The sequence below is a fragment of the Camelus ferus genome, chromosome 1 (genome assembly GCF_009834535.1).
Source record: "Camelus ferus isolate YT-003-E chromosome 1, BCGSAC_Cfer_1.0, whole genome shotgun sequence".
NCBI lineage: Eukaryota > Metazoa > Chordata > Mammalia > Artiodactyla > Camelidae > Camelus > Camelus ferus.
Window position 1 is genome coordinate 80,428,609 of NC_045696.1, and position 18,170 is coordinate 80,446,778.

At 42.3% G+C, this 18,170-nt stretch overlaps 1 protein-coding gene across 4 annotated transcripts in view; it reads right to left on the reverse strand.

Moving 5' to 3' along the window:
* Nucleotides 1-18,170, reverse strand: part of FNDC3B (fibronectin type III domain containing 3B) — a 295,396-nt gene that overhangs the window by 86,660 nt on the left and 190,566 nt on the right. For all 4 annotated transcript variants that reach the window (XM_032484331.1, XM_032484312.1, XM_032484336.1 and 1 more), the window contains one exon: nucleotides 7,522-7,580. In XM_032484331.1, coding sequence (XP_032340222.1) covers nucleotides 7,522-7,580 — 59 coding nt within the window. The remainder of the gene's footprint in view (nucleotides 1-7,521; nucleotides 7,581-18,170) is intronic.

An 18,170-nucleotide genomic window follows, 5' to 3' on the forward strand; every position in this document is an offset into this window, starting at 1 on the left:
TACAGTGAAAACAACTGTCCTATATGGCGTTCTCCTGTCAAAGTCCTGATGTCCAAACTAAAGCTCCTGCAACATCTGTCCTTGTTATGAAACCTACATCCAAATCCGGTGCATTTCACACTTGGAAAGTAAAATAATGTCATGCTTGGGATCAGTAAAAAATTAAACATGAAATTTCAATAATCTCCATGATGGCCATCACACTATGTGGAAGGAACTCACATGCACAGGTACTTTTTGGCGGCCTCCAAGCCTTGCTTGGTGTCCAGTCATCTTGCAAAGCCACCACCTTTCAAACCATGCCCCTCCAAGTCCTGCAGGTTCCCAGGAGAACCCATTTGGAGGGTGGAACCAAGGCCCAGGATGACAGGAGGAGGAAATGTGTGTGGCGATGTTTCACTTCTCCAAGCTCTGCTTTTATCTTTCTGGTTTAGCCTCCACTGAAGACTTCATTTGAACTAAAGAGTCTGGGACTCTAAACACCCAACTCTCCCCTCTTACTTAGGGCTTCTCTGAGGCTCATCCTTACACTATCGCCCAGGCATCCTGAGCAGGACGGGGCCCCAGCTGCCCTCAGCTGTAACCTGCTCATTAACAGATCCTGCACTGGCTTCTCCTCTGCAAAAGCACGTCTCCACTCTAATGGCTCTTGCTTCCCGGGGCACCTCCTCACATACACTATTTGCCTTCCAATCTTTGTTTTAGAGTCTGTTTTTGGAGAAAACCAATCTAAAGCACAGTCTAATTCTTTAAAATCTCTCAACAGCACTTTAATGTTTGATGTTCTAATTTTCTAAAGGTTATTTTTTGCTCTCTGGATATTGGTCTAAATAACATATTAAAAACAAAACAAGAGTTAATACACACTAAAACTTAGTGTTCATACAAGACTTTATAGCTGTAGATTATTAGGCTGTGGATGGAGATGTCTAAACTATCAAGTCTCTATCCTTTTTTCTTCCATTTTCATCAGTATCTGATCTAAATAAAGAATATTAAAGTGTAATATAAAATAATTAAAAAGCACGAACAAAATATGGAAAATGAGCACTGAGTCTCCCTTTTCAGTCTGCCATTCATTCCATTTTGAGCAGAGATCCCCCTCCATATCACTGCTGTTCCATGTAGATACAGCACCACTATGTATTTAACCAGTTACTCAAACTCCTACTCATCCTTCAAGATTCCAGCCAGTCTGCACTATCCCTAAGTAGCCTTCCCTGAAGTATCCCATCATCTCTCGGTTCCACAGCACCTTGTTGCTGTCTCTACCATTGCTAATTACAGTGCTGGCCTACCTTCCTCACTGGACTGTGGGACTCCCTAAGGAGAGGCCCCAACTCATGTCCAATTGTGAGCAGTGGTTGCTTAGTAAATGTTGAATGAAAAGAATCAAAGGGAAAGAGGCAGTCTGAGTTTCTGATATGGGTGACACAGCGTGGCAGACTAGCAATACACACACCCCTTTTAAACAAACCTAAGGAGACACTGTTACAGAGTCGAACTCCACCCTTCTTGTCATGGTCCAGATGAGCAGCTGGTCCTCCGCCCACCCCTCCTGTGACACACAGCCCTAACCCCCTTGGGTGCATCCCCCTCACACCCCTGAGACAGCCCTGGACTTTCCGACTTCCTGCCTTTAACAGACTTCTTTCAAATCCGGTCCAAATGCTGCCTTTGCTTATTTAATCAATCATCATACCTCGTCTTGGGAGAGGTTGTGCAAAGATGATTAAGATCCGATCTCTGCCTGGTGAAGACAGAGGCATATGTGAGGGGCCTCATGGCAGATACAATGAGCACAGAAGGATCCCAGCAGCTTCAGCTCAATCCAGGAAAGACTTCTGTACAGTCCTGCCCGACCCCAGATCAGAGCCAGTCACTGTTTCCTCGGCGCTCCAGCCACACTGTGCTGGCACCTCTGTTTGGCACTCATTTCATTATACTTTGCTTTACCTGGCTGTTTGGGTGTTGTTCCCCTGATAGACTTTAAGGCAGCATTTCTACCATTCACACCATTGTATCTGCTGAATTCACACACCATTAACGAGTAATCCTGAGATATTGGATATTACATTTGATTTGTGTCTTAATAAGAGATATTTTGCTATGGAAAGTTCAGTTTGTAATTTAAAAAATGCTGATTAGGTACTGAGAAACACTCAGCTGAGGTGATAGGTGGTCCAATTCCAAGAGCACAGTATGTAGTAATACCGATTCTGTGAATGGTGGTGTGAAATAACATCACGTCTCAAAACAGCTCAGTCAAGTGCTAGCACTTCAGATACTGAACAGGTATACATAAATCCACATCCCTTTAAACTCTACTTTTTTTTTTTAAATCAGCTATTAAGAATTTCATCCTAAGAGTTCTCATCACAGGGAGAAAATTTTCTCTTTTCTTTTCTTCTTTCTTTATAGTCTATGTGAGAAGATGGATGATGGATGTTAGCTAACCCTATTGTGATAATTATTTCATAACAGATGTAAATCAAATCAAAGCATTTTTTCTTTTCTTTTTTTTTTCCCTTTAGGACTTGGTTCAGTTATTACTTAACTGAACAGGGATGTACAACACTTGAAGGATCAACTAAAATAAGGTTCACCTTTTCCCCGGGTTCCCTGAGCAAGCCTTAAGGTCAACTGCTATCTGAACACAGACCTCTGTGCGAGGACATCCTTCCCATTGGCCAGCCTGTCAGACGTGCACTTTGAGAACTCAGCATCATTTTCAAAGGGTGGCGGCTTCTGGAAACTCTTTCCTGGAGCTGAGCAGCCTGCCACCTAGATGGCGACCAGGGTTGTGAGGCCAGTCCCCTCCTGTGCTCCCTGCTCCCTCCCCTGCACTGACTCCTGGGCCTCAGGTTTCCTTTCTTTAGGCATTGGAATCCCAAGAGAAAGAGTGCTTTGTCTCTGTTAGAACTTGGAATTCACTTCCACTCCAAGGCTGATGCCAGGAAATTACACAGTGCCTTTCAATAGAGTGTCATGGAAATGGGGATCCTCAGCAGTAGATGCCTTTACTCCAAGCACCCAGGGAAGTGATAACCTCAATGAGAGTCAGAACTTCAGGAACTAGGCTGGGCTCAAGCCTACATCAGAGCCACAGCACTCCCACACGGGCTTTACCTTGTGAGTCAGTCAATCTCTCTCTCTCTCTTCTCTCCTTTCCTACCTCCCCCCTTTTCTCTGGTGAAACTTTCTCACCAGGAGTGACCACTGAACTGAACTGGGGCACGGCTAATCTGATCATCACAATGATTGTCATGGCTGTGATCCAAAAAAAGGAGTTTAAAAGCCATAAAACTAAGTGACTTTCTGATGTTTAATTATTCTACCATAAATAGAAGTCAGTCTCCTTTGTAATGGTGATGAGTGATGATTTCTAGCTGCACAATTATTGGACAAGACCCAATGTGACCTTTGTTTCAGCACTGGTGATATAGGAGTCTGTTGTGAAGGTTATTAGTGTAAGTCTGCAAAGAAATGACTCAAACTGCTTTGAAGTATCTTGAAGGACTTATAAAACCATCGTCTACTTCTAAATGATTACTGATTAGAAATCATTCTTGTCTATGTATTTATTAAATATAGATTTGAACCTGAGAACAGTGGCCAATTTAAAGCATATCTATGTGTGTATATGTATTTGGAAATGATAAAACCACATTATCTTGTAGCTATTTGATATGTAATCCTTATTCTCTGTCACCTTATCCCTTTCTCTCCTGTTCATCCCAGTATTTTAATCCTATTCTGTGCAATTTTACTGTCTTAATTTTCAGACTGTCTTAAATGCAAATGATATTCATTATTTGGGTCAAAAATACCATTTACTCTCATAAAGCTACTAAACTGTTACTCCCGTGTTCAAAAATATTTCTATGTAAGTTCGCAGCTTCTAAATTTGGTCTGGTCTCTGGATTTAACTATGTGGGAGGCCTGCTGATCCAATTTAGGGAGTTATGTTAAGGAAATATTACCATAGCAATATTGGCTTCACTTCTAAATTACCATCATGACAAATAATAACACAAAGGAAAATTTAAAAGGGAAAGGTCAGAGAGATCATTATTCAAAGAAAAAGGATACTCAAATCTAGGAATTTCAGAGCCATTTGTTTCTACAATTCCTTAAGTGCGCAGAACCTCCAGTGTGTTTCCAGATATACTGCTGTTTATCTTTCAGGAATTGCTTCTTGTAGGAACAGTTGTTTTCTTAGGTCAGTTTACTCACTTCTGGAACTGACAAATCAATTGTTCCTACAAGCTAAACATTAGTGGATGGAAACAATGCAGAACCGCAATTCCAGGTTACATTTATTTACATCCTGAAAATAAACAGCCCAGCAGTTCATGGGAGACTTCATCCAGCATCACCGTCAGAGCAGATCAAAACCAGGTTAGGTTGGAGCTGGTTGGTCCCAGTAGAGACTGAATCCTAAACCGCTCAGAATACTATCAAGCTTGCTTTTCTAGCACAGTGGTGGCTATGAGTACAGTCCCCAAGGCACCTGACTGTTACAGTCTTGGGACAAATACCTAGTATATCTGTGCCCTGTTTCATCTAATGACTAAGTATCTGGATCTTTAAAGTACCTGGGTTTCTAAAGGGTAAGACTTACTTAATTCAGGGTGCCCAAAATTCTAGAAAGATGATTGGAATCCACAAGCCCTCAATACTATTTCTATACCTAAAACAAATCACCTGCAAAGCCTCGAAGAAAAATACTTGCATTTTATTTGGAGGTGTTACCAGATACAGCTGAAAGAAAAAAAAAAAAGAACAACAATCCTTTATACAATTGTACACCAAACTTTCTACAGCTCCGTTGTTTTTCCTGGAAGGAGGCTGGGCAGAGTGTAGCAGGGGGGTCTCACTTTTGCCTGACGATACGCTATAAACTGCAGAGGACCAGTCCATTCCAAGGACTCTATAAACAGTGTATCATTTACTTCTCAGACAGTCCCATGTGGTATTTATTATCCGACCTTCCGAAGATAAGGAAGCCGAGGCTCCGGGTCACAGAGACAGTTGATGGCCACACTGGGCCCCAGCCCCCAGGGCCCTCCCCTCCACGCAGCTGCCTGCGCCTGGCTCCAGCCGCCCACATTCCACCCTGCGGGCTGAGCCGCGTCTGATGCTGGCCGGCCTTCAGGCATCTGGCCCACCTGGCAGAATCCGGCTGCAGCCGCTAGTCTGCCACACGTTTGTGCAGCAAATATTTGTGAAGGGTTCACAACGTGCCAAGGACAGTGCTAGGTATTAGGAGCACACAGATCAATACGACACAATCATGATTAAGAACTTCAGACAGAGAGGGGAGCAGAGGAAGGGAGGAGAAGGAAGGGAGAACAATGGTGTCAACAAACAACTGGGCTGGGAAGGATGAGTGGACTGTCACCCAGCGGAGAAGGTCTATGTGGGGACCAGGGGTGGGTGCGGTGGGCAGACTAACCCCCCCTCCCCCGCCAAGATGTCCACATCCTAACCCCCAGATATACTTCCCTACAAGTAAGAGAGACTCTGCGGATGTGATTAAGTTAAGGATCTTGTGAGGCAGAGCCCATCCTGGGTTATCTGGACATAAACAATACGCGTCTCTGTGAGTGCGAGAGGGAGACAGGGGTGAGAGTCGGAGGAGATAGGAGGGTGTAAGGGGTCTCGGGCCCAGCAATGCAGGGCAGCTTCTAGAAGTGGGAAAAGTGGGGAAACACATCCGTCCACAGAGCCCCCAGGAAGGAACATGGCCCGGTCAACACCTTGATGTCAGCCCCACGAGACCCGCTGTGGACTTTCTGACCACCTGGCTGACAATCTTACTACATTACACCTAACATCACTACTATTTACACGACAGCCTGTCTACTCTACTCTGAAACCTACACAGAGTTAAGGGCTTAGTAAAGGAATCAAGGAAATGGCCACTGAGTGTCAATGTTGCTTTTATCTTGCTGGAGCTACATGACCCTCAGGAACAGACGCCGTCACTTCTGCAGTGAAGACATGACCAGGAAAAACTCAAGCAGAACACTGTGTGTGTGCATGGCGGAAAAGACTCTGAAGCTGGGGGACTACACCTGGGACAGCCAGCTAGCCTGTCGCCCCGCCTTCTCGCCCTGATTATGACTTCTCTGTGTTCCTCACGGATTTTCCTTCTTTCTACTGCACTCTAAATGTAAGCCTGTTCGAGAATGGCATCGAAGATATAAGAAGGACACAGGCGTGAACCTATTCTGGAGGAACTCACAGACTACCGGGGAAGACACAGAAACAAGTGAACAGAGTACGATGTACGACATACACGGAGAGAACAGCGATGCTGGGGCAGTCCTGTGGCACCAGGTACCATGTGGAGTATCCCACTTGATGGGCGGGGACGGCAATCAGGGAAGCCAGCTCGGAGGAAGCATCTCCTGAAAGGAGGCATCCACGCCTGGAAGCCCAGCTGTTCATGACACTGATATCTAACAGATTGTAATGCCTTACTGATCTCTCTCTAGAATGGCTCTAGAATCCATCCTCTCCTTGCCACACCTGATGCCACACACTCAGTGTGACTCCCACAGCCTCCCACTGGCACAAGAGATTTCTAACATGTGCCTTCCTGGGCCCATCCTCTTCTCTCACTTCAATGCACCTGCCAGCTCATTGATCATTGTGAAAGGGCAGCCCTGATTATGTAACTTCTCTGCTCGTAAACTCTCAATGGCAACTTGCTCCTCGCCGGCTTAAGTGCAGACTCCCCCTCCCAGCATCAACACCCCACAGCCCTACAAGCGCCCTATTGTGCCCACAGTCCAGCACACCTCATGCTTCTAGGTTTAGTCAAACTCAGCTATGTACCCTGAGGCATGCTTGGACCCTCCTGTTAAAAAGCCTCAGTATTTGAAACACATGAAGAATCAAGGTTTTCCAATTCAGCTAGAAAACACTCCAAGGAACTTTGGCTCTCTAAACTCAGATGAAAGGCTGAATCAACATTTTCAATTTTTCACTTGAATTTCAAAGCACCTGGCAAAATCAAACTTAAAACCTCACAATATCACTACTCCCACCAAATTTTTTCCTGGCCATTATACCCCTTGCCATTATGCTTCGGATTTATTTTTCTCAGCTAATATTTGAATCTCTTTTTGAAATTTACCTGGAAAAATACTTTGAATGACTGAGATTTCAAAAATTATAATTACTACATTTACACAGGTAAAGGGAAACTGCCAAAAGAAAACTGTTCTGTAGACCTGGGGGTGGTGGGTAGAGGTGTATCTTTGGAAGTTGGGAAGAATACCTAATTGCATTCAGAATATCCAAATAAAGAAGACATTTGGTGGATGATGACTGAACAGAAGACTACTGTTTTATATTTTCATGTGCCATTAATAACAACACTACTTCATAGTTTATGAATAATCTGCAATGGGAAGGGGCCTCTTTGCTTACCTACTATGTGGTGAAAGAAAAACATGTTTGAAATACTTAAAAAAGCGCCATTTATGCTGAGAAATCCAGAAGACATACCTGTGGTTTCTCTATTCCCGAAAGAATGTCTTGCACCCTCTTTACTTCCAACTCATACTCTGCATGGCAAAAAGAGGGAAAAAAAGAAAAAAAGTTAATACCATTAGAAGGCAGTAAGGCTGTCAAGTTCCTTTCCCAAGGCCTTTAACTAGGGCTATCATTAAGTCAATTGCCTGTTACCATGGGCTTTTGATGCCATAAACATGATAATGAAAATCAGGAATGGGGATATCTTTGGGGTAGGGATTTCACTGTGGTTTTTTGCTAAGTTGCCGCTATTATTGGTTTACATCTTCACATTGTTGGCTAGATTAACACTGAATTCCACCTAATAATTCAACAGGCAGCAGGGAACAGAAGGCCTTAAGGAGGAGAAGGGGGAGACAGTGCAGTGAGAAGCTGAGGGCAATGAAGAGATGAGGTTGACACAGGGGCCAGTTCATGCAGGGCTGTGAGTTCAGATTTTTTTAAATTCAATTTTATTTATTTATTGTAAGTTCGATGGCCAGCTACCGGAGTGTTTAAGCAGAGGAACTGACGTTATCTTGAGTTTGAAAAGATCTGTTTGGTATCTGCGTGAGTAATGGACATGCAGAAGCTAAGAGGGGCGGCAGAAAGATGAGTCAGTACGTTGCTGCACTGGTCCACGTGAAGGATGGAGCTGGTCGGAGCTGGGGGTGGTAGAAAAGATGCTTAGAGCAGGACTGGTTTTGGTATGGGTGCTGAAGGATTGGATATGATAGGTAAGGGTGAGGGGATGAGAAGAATCGAGGCTAATTTCTACTTTCTGAATAGATCAACAGAAGGATGATGGTGTCTTTTAGTAAGATAGGGAAATGGGTAACTTTTGGGGTGGGGCAAGAACAGTTTCCAAAGTGAAAGGGGAGAAGTGCTTGGAGTAGGGAGGAAGGATGTGCACAAAAAGGACAAATGACAGAATTTAAACTTAAGAATCTATTTCTTTTGCTAAAAGAACCTTTTGAGTTTCACAACCTGCTTGATAGAACCTAATTTTGACTTTGCAGATTTATTTAACTGTTCAACCTAGATTATGAGCTGTACGTAGAGATACATGACTATCAAGGCATGTCCTTGCCCTCAAAATATTTCAAGGTTGGGGGGGGATGAAAGCAAATAGGCAATTACAAAGTGACAGGTGCTATGGTAAAGGCAATCTAAGAGAAACCATTTCTAGAAGCTTCCTAGGAACCAACATCCAGCTGAGCGCTGCGGGCCAACAGACATTTGGAGGCGACAGGTGAGTGGAACCACGGGTGAGAGCAGGTGAGTGAGCCCAACCCCTCCTTCACAGGCTTTTCAGGTCTAATCTCAAAGTCACCCTTTCAAGGAACCCCACCTCAACCCCACCCCTCTTGCCCCAGTCTCCCTCCAATCATTCTCGTACCCTACATACCTCCTTCAGACCAGTTGTCAAAATCTGCAAATTATTCTGTCTGTTCCCTTGTTTATTACTTGTCTTTCTTACTAAAGTATAAGCTTCAGGAAGGTAGAGACACTATAGGTCTGGAGTAAATTTGTTCTGTCAATAACCAGATGGTAAATGTTTTTAACTCTGTGGGCCGGAGGCCTGTGTCACACATTCTTCCTTGTGTTTATAGCCACTTAAAAATGTAGCCTCCCGCTTAGCGTGAGGCGGACACAAGACCAGGCCACGGGCCAGGCGGGCCCTGTGCAGGACGTGCTCCCACTCAGCCTGGGGCATCTCGCGCGGTTCCTGCAGGCTCAGAGCTCCACGGACACTTGCTGACTCAGTAAATAAACCAACTCTATATAAAAAATAACAAGCACTTCTAGTTGGCACCACCCTAAATTTTAAAACGACCAGTTCTTCATTTTTCCCCATTGCATCCTGCTTAGGAGAACACGTTTATTTTTATTTTGGCAAGAAAAAGAAATGAGCTGGTGGCAATATACTTTTAAAAATTACAACCAAAAGAAAATCTCCATTCAAAAGACTAAATGTCACAGATTCATTTAGAAGCATGTATTCATGTTAATTTGAAGATACAGATAATAGATTAAATCATTAGTTTAGAGTCAAAACATACCCTCACAGTTTTTGGAAGCACCCACTATGTCAACCATAAGTACTGTGAACTTCAGAAGTTAATTGTCAGTAAAAAAAAAAAACAAAAAACAAAAAAATACGTAAGTGTAGTTGCAATAAATGAACTGGTTCAGTTGTCAAAGACAAAACTTTCTGAATCACTGGTTATTCTAAAGTTTGAAGGAGCCCATGGTTTCAGACACTAGATACAGTCAAACAGCTAGCTGAAGGAAGTCTTTATTTCCTTCTGCCGTGAGTGACATTTAAGGTGTCTTAAAAGCCAGACCCTATCCTTGAGGTAACAAAGGTTTAGACTAGAACAGGGATGATCACCTATTCAACCAGGAGGGAAAGGGAGAATGATAAGAGCCCTGCAAAGCAGAATCCTCGGGACTATTACAAGATACAGGCCATGAAAGAAAGGTTTAAAGAAGTTTTTTTCCGAAGACTCCCCTCCCCCCAGCCAGCTTTCAAACACACACAGATAGATAACAGAAGAACTGGTTCTGCTTTTGAAAGAAAAAGAAAAAAGAAAAAGAAAAAAAAGGGGAAGAGGCTGAATTGGGGGGGGGGGATCCACTTAAAACTGAGGGAAAAAAAATGAGTTTCAGGTAAAAGCCAGACATACAAGTGAAAGGCTCTGACTGAGATAAAAACAACTTCCAAACAGAGGTCAGGACTTCCTTTGTCCGTGTGATTATAATAATGGAAGCTGCTATTTTCTTGAGCACCCAGGTGTGTGCTGGTCAGGCACCGTCACCGCGCTGATTTCTACAACCTGCCTGGCAAGGCGGCCTGCCTCCACTCTGTATTGCCGTATTGCCACAGTAGGCAGGCCTGAGGTCTCTTTAGCACAACACAGTTTCATCTCCAGGTCTGAGCACAATACCTGCAGGTGTCTTTGCTGCCTGAGGAATGAAGTTGGGGAACAAACGAGAAACTGAGGCTCTGAGACCAGATGTAGTTCCCCCAGGACCACAAGCCCAGTACATGTCCCACAGCAAGGAGAACCTCTGGCAGGCGTCACAACAAATTAAAAGCGAGCTGGGGTCATGCGGGGAAGGTGTGGAGAGAGGGGGGCAGAGGGCTGAGAGCAGCGGGGCGTCGGCACTGAGGGGAAATGGAGAGAAAGAGGAGGCGGCAGCAGACACCCGGTAAGTGCCACGAGAGGGTCTGTGTGGTTGGTTGTTTTTCCTTAAACTGTGAAAAAGTTGTCAGATGAATAGAGCGAAGGCCTTTGGATCCAGGGACAAGGCATGTGAAAAAAAGGAAGAAGAAAAAGTAGGCCATGAATGGAGCCGAATAAACAAAGGATTCTGAGAAGATCAAAAATAAAAAAACGCAGGGCGTGAGGAGGGAAGGTGGTAACGGGACAATCACCGCCCTAGGAGAGCAGGAGAAACTGCGGCTCCAAAGCCAGACTGGATTCCTTCTTTCTTTCAAGGTTCCGAATTGGGAACGTGGAAAAAGAAGGGGGAAATGTATTCACACCAATTTATTTAATGCTTTTCCGTTTGTGCTGCCACAGACTAAGAGAAAAAAGTAAATTAACTGCCAGGCACACAATCTGCACAAACAAGAGTGAAAATAAAACTTGTTTAACTGAACTAAAGTGACGGCTCCTTACCACATAGAAAATGAACTCTTGTATGAAAGTGAACTGGTCTGGTATGAAAATGCCAAAATTCACAATTCCAGGACCTAAAGAACTGAGCTAAGTCACACCTTGGCCTACCCCTCGCTAAGCAAGATGTACCTGTGCCTCGGAGGGGCCTCAGTGGGTACCCCTGCCCGAAAGCAGCCTTGGAGACCAGCGGCACAGAGCACATTTCAGAGCTGGACCAAGCCTGCTCCCTCGTGTGCTTCCTTTTCCTCAGTCTCTTCTCTCTCACACACACACACCAGATTGTGAGAAAGGAGAAAAAAAGAAGAGCTAACTAATCTCCTCACCAAAATTAACAGATCAAAAGAGAACAGTTCTGGTGATCGACCGTTAGGATATCTTTTATATCAAGTTTAAAAAGAAAACAATGTCTTGCTTGTCTTTGTCCTCCCCGTCCCCCCAAGAATTTGGGGGAGCCGACCAAACAAGAGACTGCCCCAAAGAGCAGAAATGCAAGGCTGCGGGGCAAGGTGCCCTTTCTTCATTATCAAGGCCACCTTCTTCCTGCTGGGACGCAGCAAGTAAAGTAGCCCAGAGGCAAGTCTTATAAGACAACTTTGTGTTTCTTTCTCACCATGTTGAAGCTGCCACGAGGTAAGCAAATAGATTAAAATCATTTTTCTACCTGCTTCAATTTCGTTTGTGACCACAGCTGAAGTGGATGGACAAGACAACCCACCTTCTACCTCACCACTTTCTCACTACCCTGCAGTGAAGACTGATGTTGGAAAAATGATTACGGGGCGCTCTGGGACAGCGTTCCAGAGGAGGGGCATTCTGTTTTGCAGATACAGATACACTGCGGGGAGGTAATTTCATGAAAAGGAGTTGAGATGGGAGCCTCTAGTTTAAACATGCCCCCAGTGATGTGAAAACTACTTTACTTGGAAACACCAAAAAAGGCGAAGGGGAGATTCTGCCCAGCGACTTATGCCTTTCTTTCTTCCTTCCTAAAAGCACATCTCCACCCAAGAAAAAAAGCATTTTTAGCAAAGGGAAGGTTAAAATAAAAATACACTAGGAAAGCAAAAAAAATTTTAAAAAAAAAAAAAAGGACCAAGAAAAAAAAAAAAACCCACACACATAGAGGGAATATGTGTCATGTGAAATTTAAACTTTCCACAAATAATGGTTTTCATGTTTGCTCCAAAAAGAACTGTAAGTTCAGACTGTTTGCATAACTGTAAGGCCTAAACTAATTAAAATATCCCCTTTTATAAACACAATTTAGTTCTTTGGCTTGTTTCACATTTTTTTCCTTCTTAGAGAAGAAATACAGCTAGACACTTAGCTGCTAGTTATAGAATGTATTTACGGTTGTAAGAGCAGCCCCTTCATTCCAATGAAATGACATCAGCATTATTTCTCTGTAAACCTTCTGCCTAGTTCTCATCCTCAGGGCTCATTTTCAGATATGCCCGGCAATAGCATAATATGCTCTCTCAGACCTGCCAAGGAGCCGACTTAGCTACTTGCTCTCTTTAACAAATTATAAATAACAAACTAGGGGCATGGAAAATATGCAACTTCTGGTCACGCCCATTTTTAGGATAAGAGGCTTAAAATCAATAGCAAACACCCAATATGAGAATTAAATAAACAGAAATAAATAGTACTTTTGGATGGAAAAGAAAAGTAAGACTCAACAATAAGGACAAGCTGGGTATGCAGTCAGTGCTTTATTAACGCTGATGAGAAGAAATGAAGGTGAAGGACAGCCAGCTTAGAAATGCTTATTGAACTGCTTTTTCAATCAGAAAAATAAATCCGCTCTCTTCATTTTTAAAATATTACTTATGCTGGGGGAAAAAAGAAGAATCAATAAATGCACACAAAAGTAAATTACCTAAGAACGGTCATTTAAGTGATTATGATCCATAGTTAATGGTGTCAAATACAAATATTAAAGAAGTGTAAAATCACAAGAAATAAGTTTGCATAATATAAAGGCAATGCAGTTAATCGGCAAAGACAAATATGCTGGAAGTATCTTCAGATACCAATCACCCTGATGCTAAAAATGCAGAGATAAACATCTTTCTAGCCATTTAGCTGGTTAAGTGGTTACTCTATTTGAAATCCTGAAAGACAGAAAACAGAATACGGACTCTCAACAGTAAAAAGAAAGTAGCAGGTAGGTGAACACAGGTTGTGGGCAGTTGCCGTCCAGTCTCGGAAAATATTTTTAAGAGCAACTTGGGTTCCAGGCAGATTCTGGAACCTTAGAGAAAGGAGCTGAAGAGAGATGAATTCCTTTTGCAGCTGGAGTGCCCGGCTGGACAGGAGGGAAGGCCAGAGAATGTAAATGGGACAAGGGGGTGCTGATTTCCTCTGAGCTTTTGTTGCTATTTCTGGAATTCAGAAGAAAGACTGATTTTCTGTTCCAGCCTAAAATCTGAGCAAAGCCCTATTAGGAACATTCTTATTAATCCACCTGCAGGCAAAGTGGATCCCTTCGGGCAAAAGCTGTGTAACACTTCAGTTAAGAGGGAACAACAGAAAAGTGTTAGGTCTGGGGCTTTAATGAAAGGTGAAGGCACCAGATGCATTACCCTTGTTGAATCTCAGATCAACTGAGTTTATCTCCCAACCACCTCTTGTGATACCAACTAAATTGGATTCCACCAAAAACACTAGGAGATACTATGCCCATTTCTGTCAAATTCCCTAAGAAAAATTCTCATGTTTACTTCACAAGGCAAAAATCATATATTTGCATGGAACTGGACAGAAGCAGCTAGCATTTTTAACGACAGCAAATTATATAGGGATGAAAACCCCACAGAAATGGATAAAGTATTAGGTAGCTATGCTTGCCTGGCAAGCCTGACTCCAGCACCGGTTCCTTCCTTTCCTTCCCTCTGCATGTTTGAACCGTGTCGCTGGCGAACTGAGCCCTAACTTGTGCCAGATATAGCTCTTTTATTCTGGGGGAAGGCTCAACTCCATGATTACCCAGCAAGAGCTGGTACCCTCCCTGGGTGTGTAACAGGAAGGCCATCACTTAAACATAGGATAGAACGACTTACAAAGGTAATTAAAGCTTATACACTACTTTCTGCACTGGCATCTATCAACATTTCCACAAAATGTTTTTTCCTTAAGATTTGGCATGTCACACTGAAAACTTTTCAAGTAGCTTATTCAATACTTTTGCAAGACTGTTCAACTGACAGGCAGAATCCGGAGAGCACAATTTTATAACACATTCAATCCAAAAGAGAACATCAATATACCACAATGTAGCAAGTTTTGAACAGTTTTTACATCCACATTTTTAAAACTGATGTCTCACAGGACAAAATCATATACACTTGGGGACAAGGACAGACATTCAGTTTATGGCCAAAGAACCCAGTGAAGCTCATCAGCTGATACTGGAATCAAATCCAGAGCAGACCCCATGTGTTTGGGCTCTGAATCACCCACCAGAGTTCCAGCATACAGAAATGTCTTTACCATTTATGGTACAACCCAACTCACCCAGGAAATCAACAAATGCATATAGTCACCAAGCAGGTAATGCCAATGAGTAAAAGATGGTGGATATGCCAGGCAAGAGGGAAGGGTAAGGACTGTGGAAAACTGAAAAGGCCTTCAACCTGCCTAAAGAGGGCAGCTGCTATGTATTCGATCAACTATTGCCAAGTAGGATCTAAGGAATCCAAGTTTGACAGACTGCCATTTTTCCTGAGAATCTTGAAATAGGGACTTTTTTTTGCGACACTGCCTGATTTGTAAAAATACATATTTTGAAACAGTTTTAATTTATAGAAAAGTGAAGGAATAGTACTATGAGCACCCAAATGCCCTTCACCTACAATGACCAATTATTAACATTCTGCTTTACTTGCATGCTCACATTTTATCCCTATAGGTACACACACACTTTTTTTCAGAACTACTTGAAAGGAAATAGTTGATCTTATGACATTTCAACCCCCAAAACTTCAGCACGTCATTCTTAAAAACAAGGACCTTCTTTTATGTAACCACAATAACATCACACCAAGAGATTTAACATTGATAGAATAAAATCTAATCTACATTTCATATTCAAATTTCCCCAATCATTCCAGTAATGTCTTTACCAACCCCTACCCAATTCCAGGATCCAATCAGGAAACGTGTCGCATTAGTCTCCTTTAATCTAGAACAAATCCCCTATATTTTTCACCTTGGTAAAGTTAATATTTTTAAGGAGTCCAGACCAGTTTTCTTACAGCATAGAGAACTGTCTGGATCATGTAATTATTTCCTCATAATTAGATTCAGGTTAAAAATGTTTGGCGAGAGCTCCATGTGGATGTACTTTCCATTCCAACACGTAGGGAAGCACGTGGTGCCAGTCTGAACCTTTTGGTGAAGTTCAGCACTTTGGTCACTTAGTTAATGTACTGTGTGACACATCTTCCCGTTGTCAAAGCACCTCCTTCCCCTTGCACCTGATGACTGTCATACATGCCGATGATCTCTGCCAGAAGATATGATTATATTGACAGTTGCAAGATGGTGATGTTTCTAACTCTATCATTCCTTCTCTGTTAATTAGCTCCCTCTCCCACATTAAGTATCTATGAACTCATGATTTACTTTTTTCCCTCAGTAAAATTTGTCATACTCCACTGCCACTTTTTTGGATGCTAAAACTGTCCCAAATGTAGCCAGTGGGAGGCCCTTTAAGCTGTCTTCTGTGCCCCTTTGTCCACTTCCTTGAGACTTCTGTTTTGAACACCTGTTAAATATTCTGGCTTAAGATCGCTTAGCCAGCAGTGAGAAAATGTGCAGACTGCAGGTGAGAGATTTTATTAGCATAAAGTAGAATTTATCCAAGAATTTTGAATTTGTCAAAAGCTGCTATTACCCAAGGATTTTCTTATTTAAACGTGACTAGAAAGAACCCATCTAAATATTTCTTTCATTTTTTTAGAAATTAAAGTTAAAGCAAGCCAATAACTCAAGAACCATCTTATATGACATTTTAAAATACAGCAAACTTGAATTTTAAAAACTCAAACATGAACCATGGTAAACTTTGAGTAGAAAAACATAGAACACATTTGGCTCTTCTTGGATTGTATAATTTGTGCTCTCAATTTAATCTGGCCACGTTTTATTTCTGGTTCTTCATGATCAACATTTCTCTTTAAAAAACAGATAATCAAAAGAGACAGCACCATCTGCCCCAATCCAGAAAAGAAAATGGACAGTATTCTAAATGCATCCAACAGAGAAATAGAATGAAAAGTTAGACTGGACCCCTCAAGCAGGAAACATCTATGTGGAGGATGCCATCTATCTATGCGAGGTTTTTCTCCAGAACTGCGACTACTGAGATCCTGAAGCCCTCCATTCTTAAATGTTTTCCTTTTATTCTCCCAAACACGTATAATAAAGCAGACATCTCACAAATCCAAGGTCAACGTGAAAGAAGTCTTGAGTTATTTACAAGCAAACTACTCTATACCAGTCATATGCACTGATCACTGTCTCAAAGTCTTTTAAAAAATTATTTGGAATTTAAATTATTCAGTTCTCTGTATAAAATAAAGGACTCTCTTGAGCCACACAGCTGGCACCTCTGTTGTCCAAATGAGCCACCCTTGTTGTTCAAAACAGGAAAGTCACAGGCCTATTAATAATGTCTTTTGCACGTATATTTAGAAATTCAGCTAAAAGGTCTGAGAACTTGAGTATCACATTTATAGCCCCAAACCAGCTCTATACATGGCACACTTTACCAGCCACATTTCAAAGTCTGCATGTGATAAATCATGCTCATCGGATCTCCATATCCTAACACCTGAGGTATACAACTCCTGAGCTCATCAGGCCTGGGGAGAACCCATGAGCAAAAGTAGCCACGTGAGTCATGAACAAAATTAGACAAGAAATGAAAATGCACAAGAGGAAAATATAAAAGAAAGACAGCACAGAAGAAAAAAAACAGAAGAGATGACAAAAAAAAAAAAAGGAAAAGAAAAAGAGGGAATAGTGAAAAAGGAATGAGTGACAGATAAAAAGATTCAAAATCTGGCTCTCAGCAATTGCATTACATTGACAATTTTTTATCTAGGTAATTGACTTTAAAGTAATTTCTTAGAGATTACAGTGATAAAGTTTCTATTATAAAATGCCAAAATGTACAAGGTTAATCTGCATATTAATTTGTAATCCTTAAATTACCCAAGGGTGAAAGGACAGAATATGCATGCTGCTGAGAGAGCAACTCTTCCAGGCGATGTTGCCTTTATCACCCACCTGCAATGGTCCTCCTTGTAGGGGCTCCCCTAACATCCCATCCTCCTCTCCATTTTTAAGTATATATCCCACTGCATGTTCCTGTTCAAAGTACAGCTGACCTCTGCACACCAAGGGAATCAGCAGGGCCAACCATCCCCTTAGTTGAAAATTTGTGTATAACCTGCACTCGGCCCTCCATAGATGCAGTTCCTCCATATACACAGATTCAACCAACCACAGATCGTATAGTACGATAGTATTTACTACTGGAAAAAAAGTCCGGGTATAAGTGGACCAGTGAGGTTCAAATCCGTGTTGTTCAAGGGTCAACTGTCTGGCCTCTACTTCTCCAAAAACAGTAAGGGTAAGCTTCATGAATCCAGGAATCATATCTGTGCCGTGTGTCACTGATTCCACAGAACCCAGCTCAGGGCCTGCACAGGAACATTTCTTGAATGTATGACTGAATAGATGGTCAGAGAAACACTACCCACAAATGTGCATACTATGCTTTTATTCTCTGAATATTTACAAACAGACACATGACAGATGTCATGGTGGAGAGAGTTATGAGGGAAGATGTCTTGATAGATCACAATATTACACAGAATAACACATGATAAAACTGTGTCAAAAATCTGTAGGTCTCCATTTTTGCATAGGAAATGAGTATGT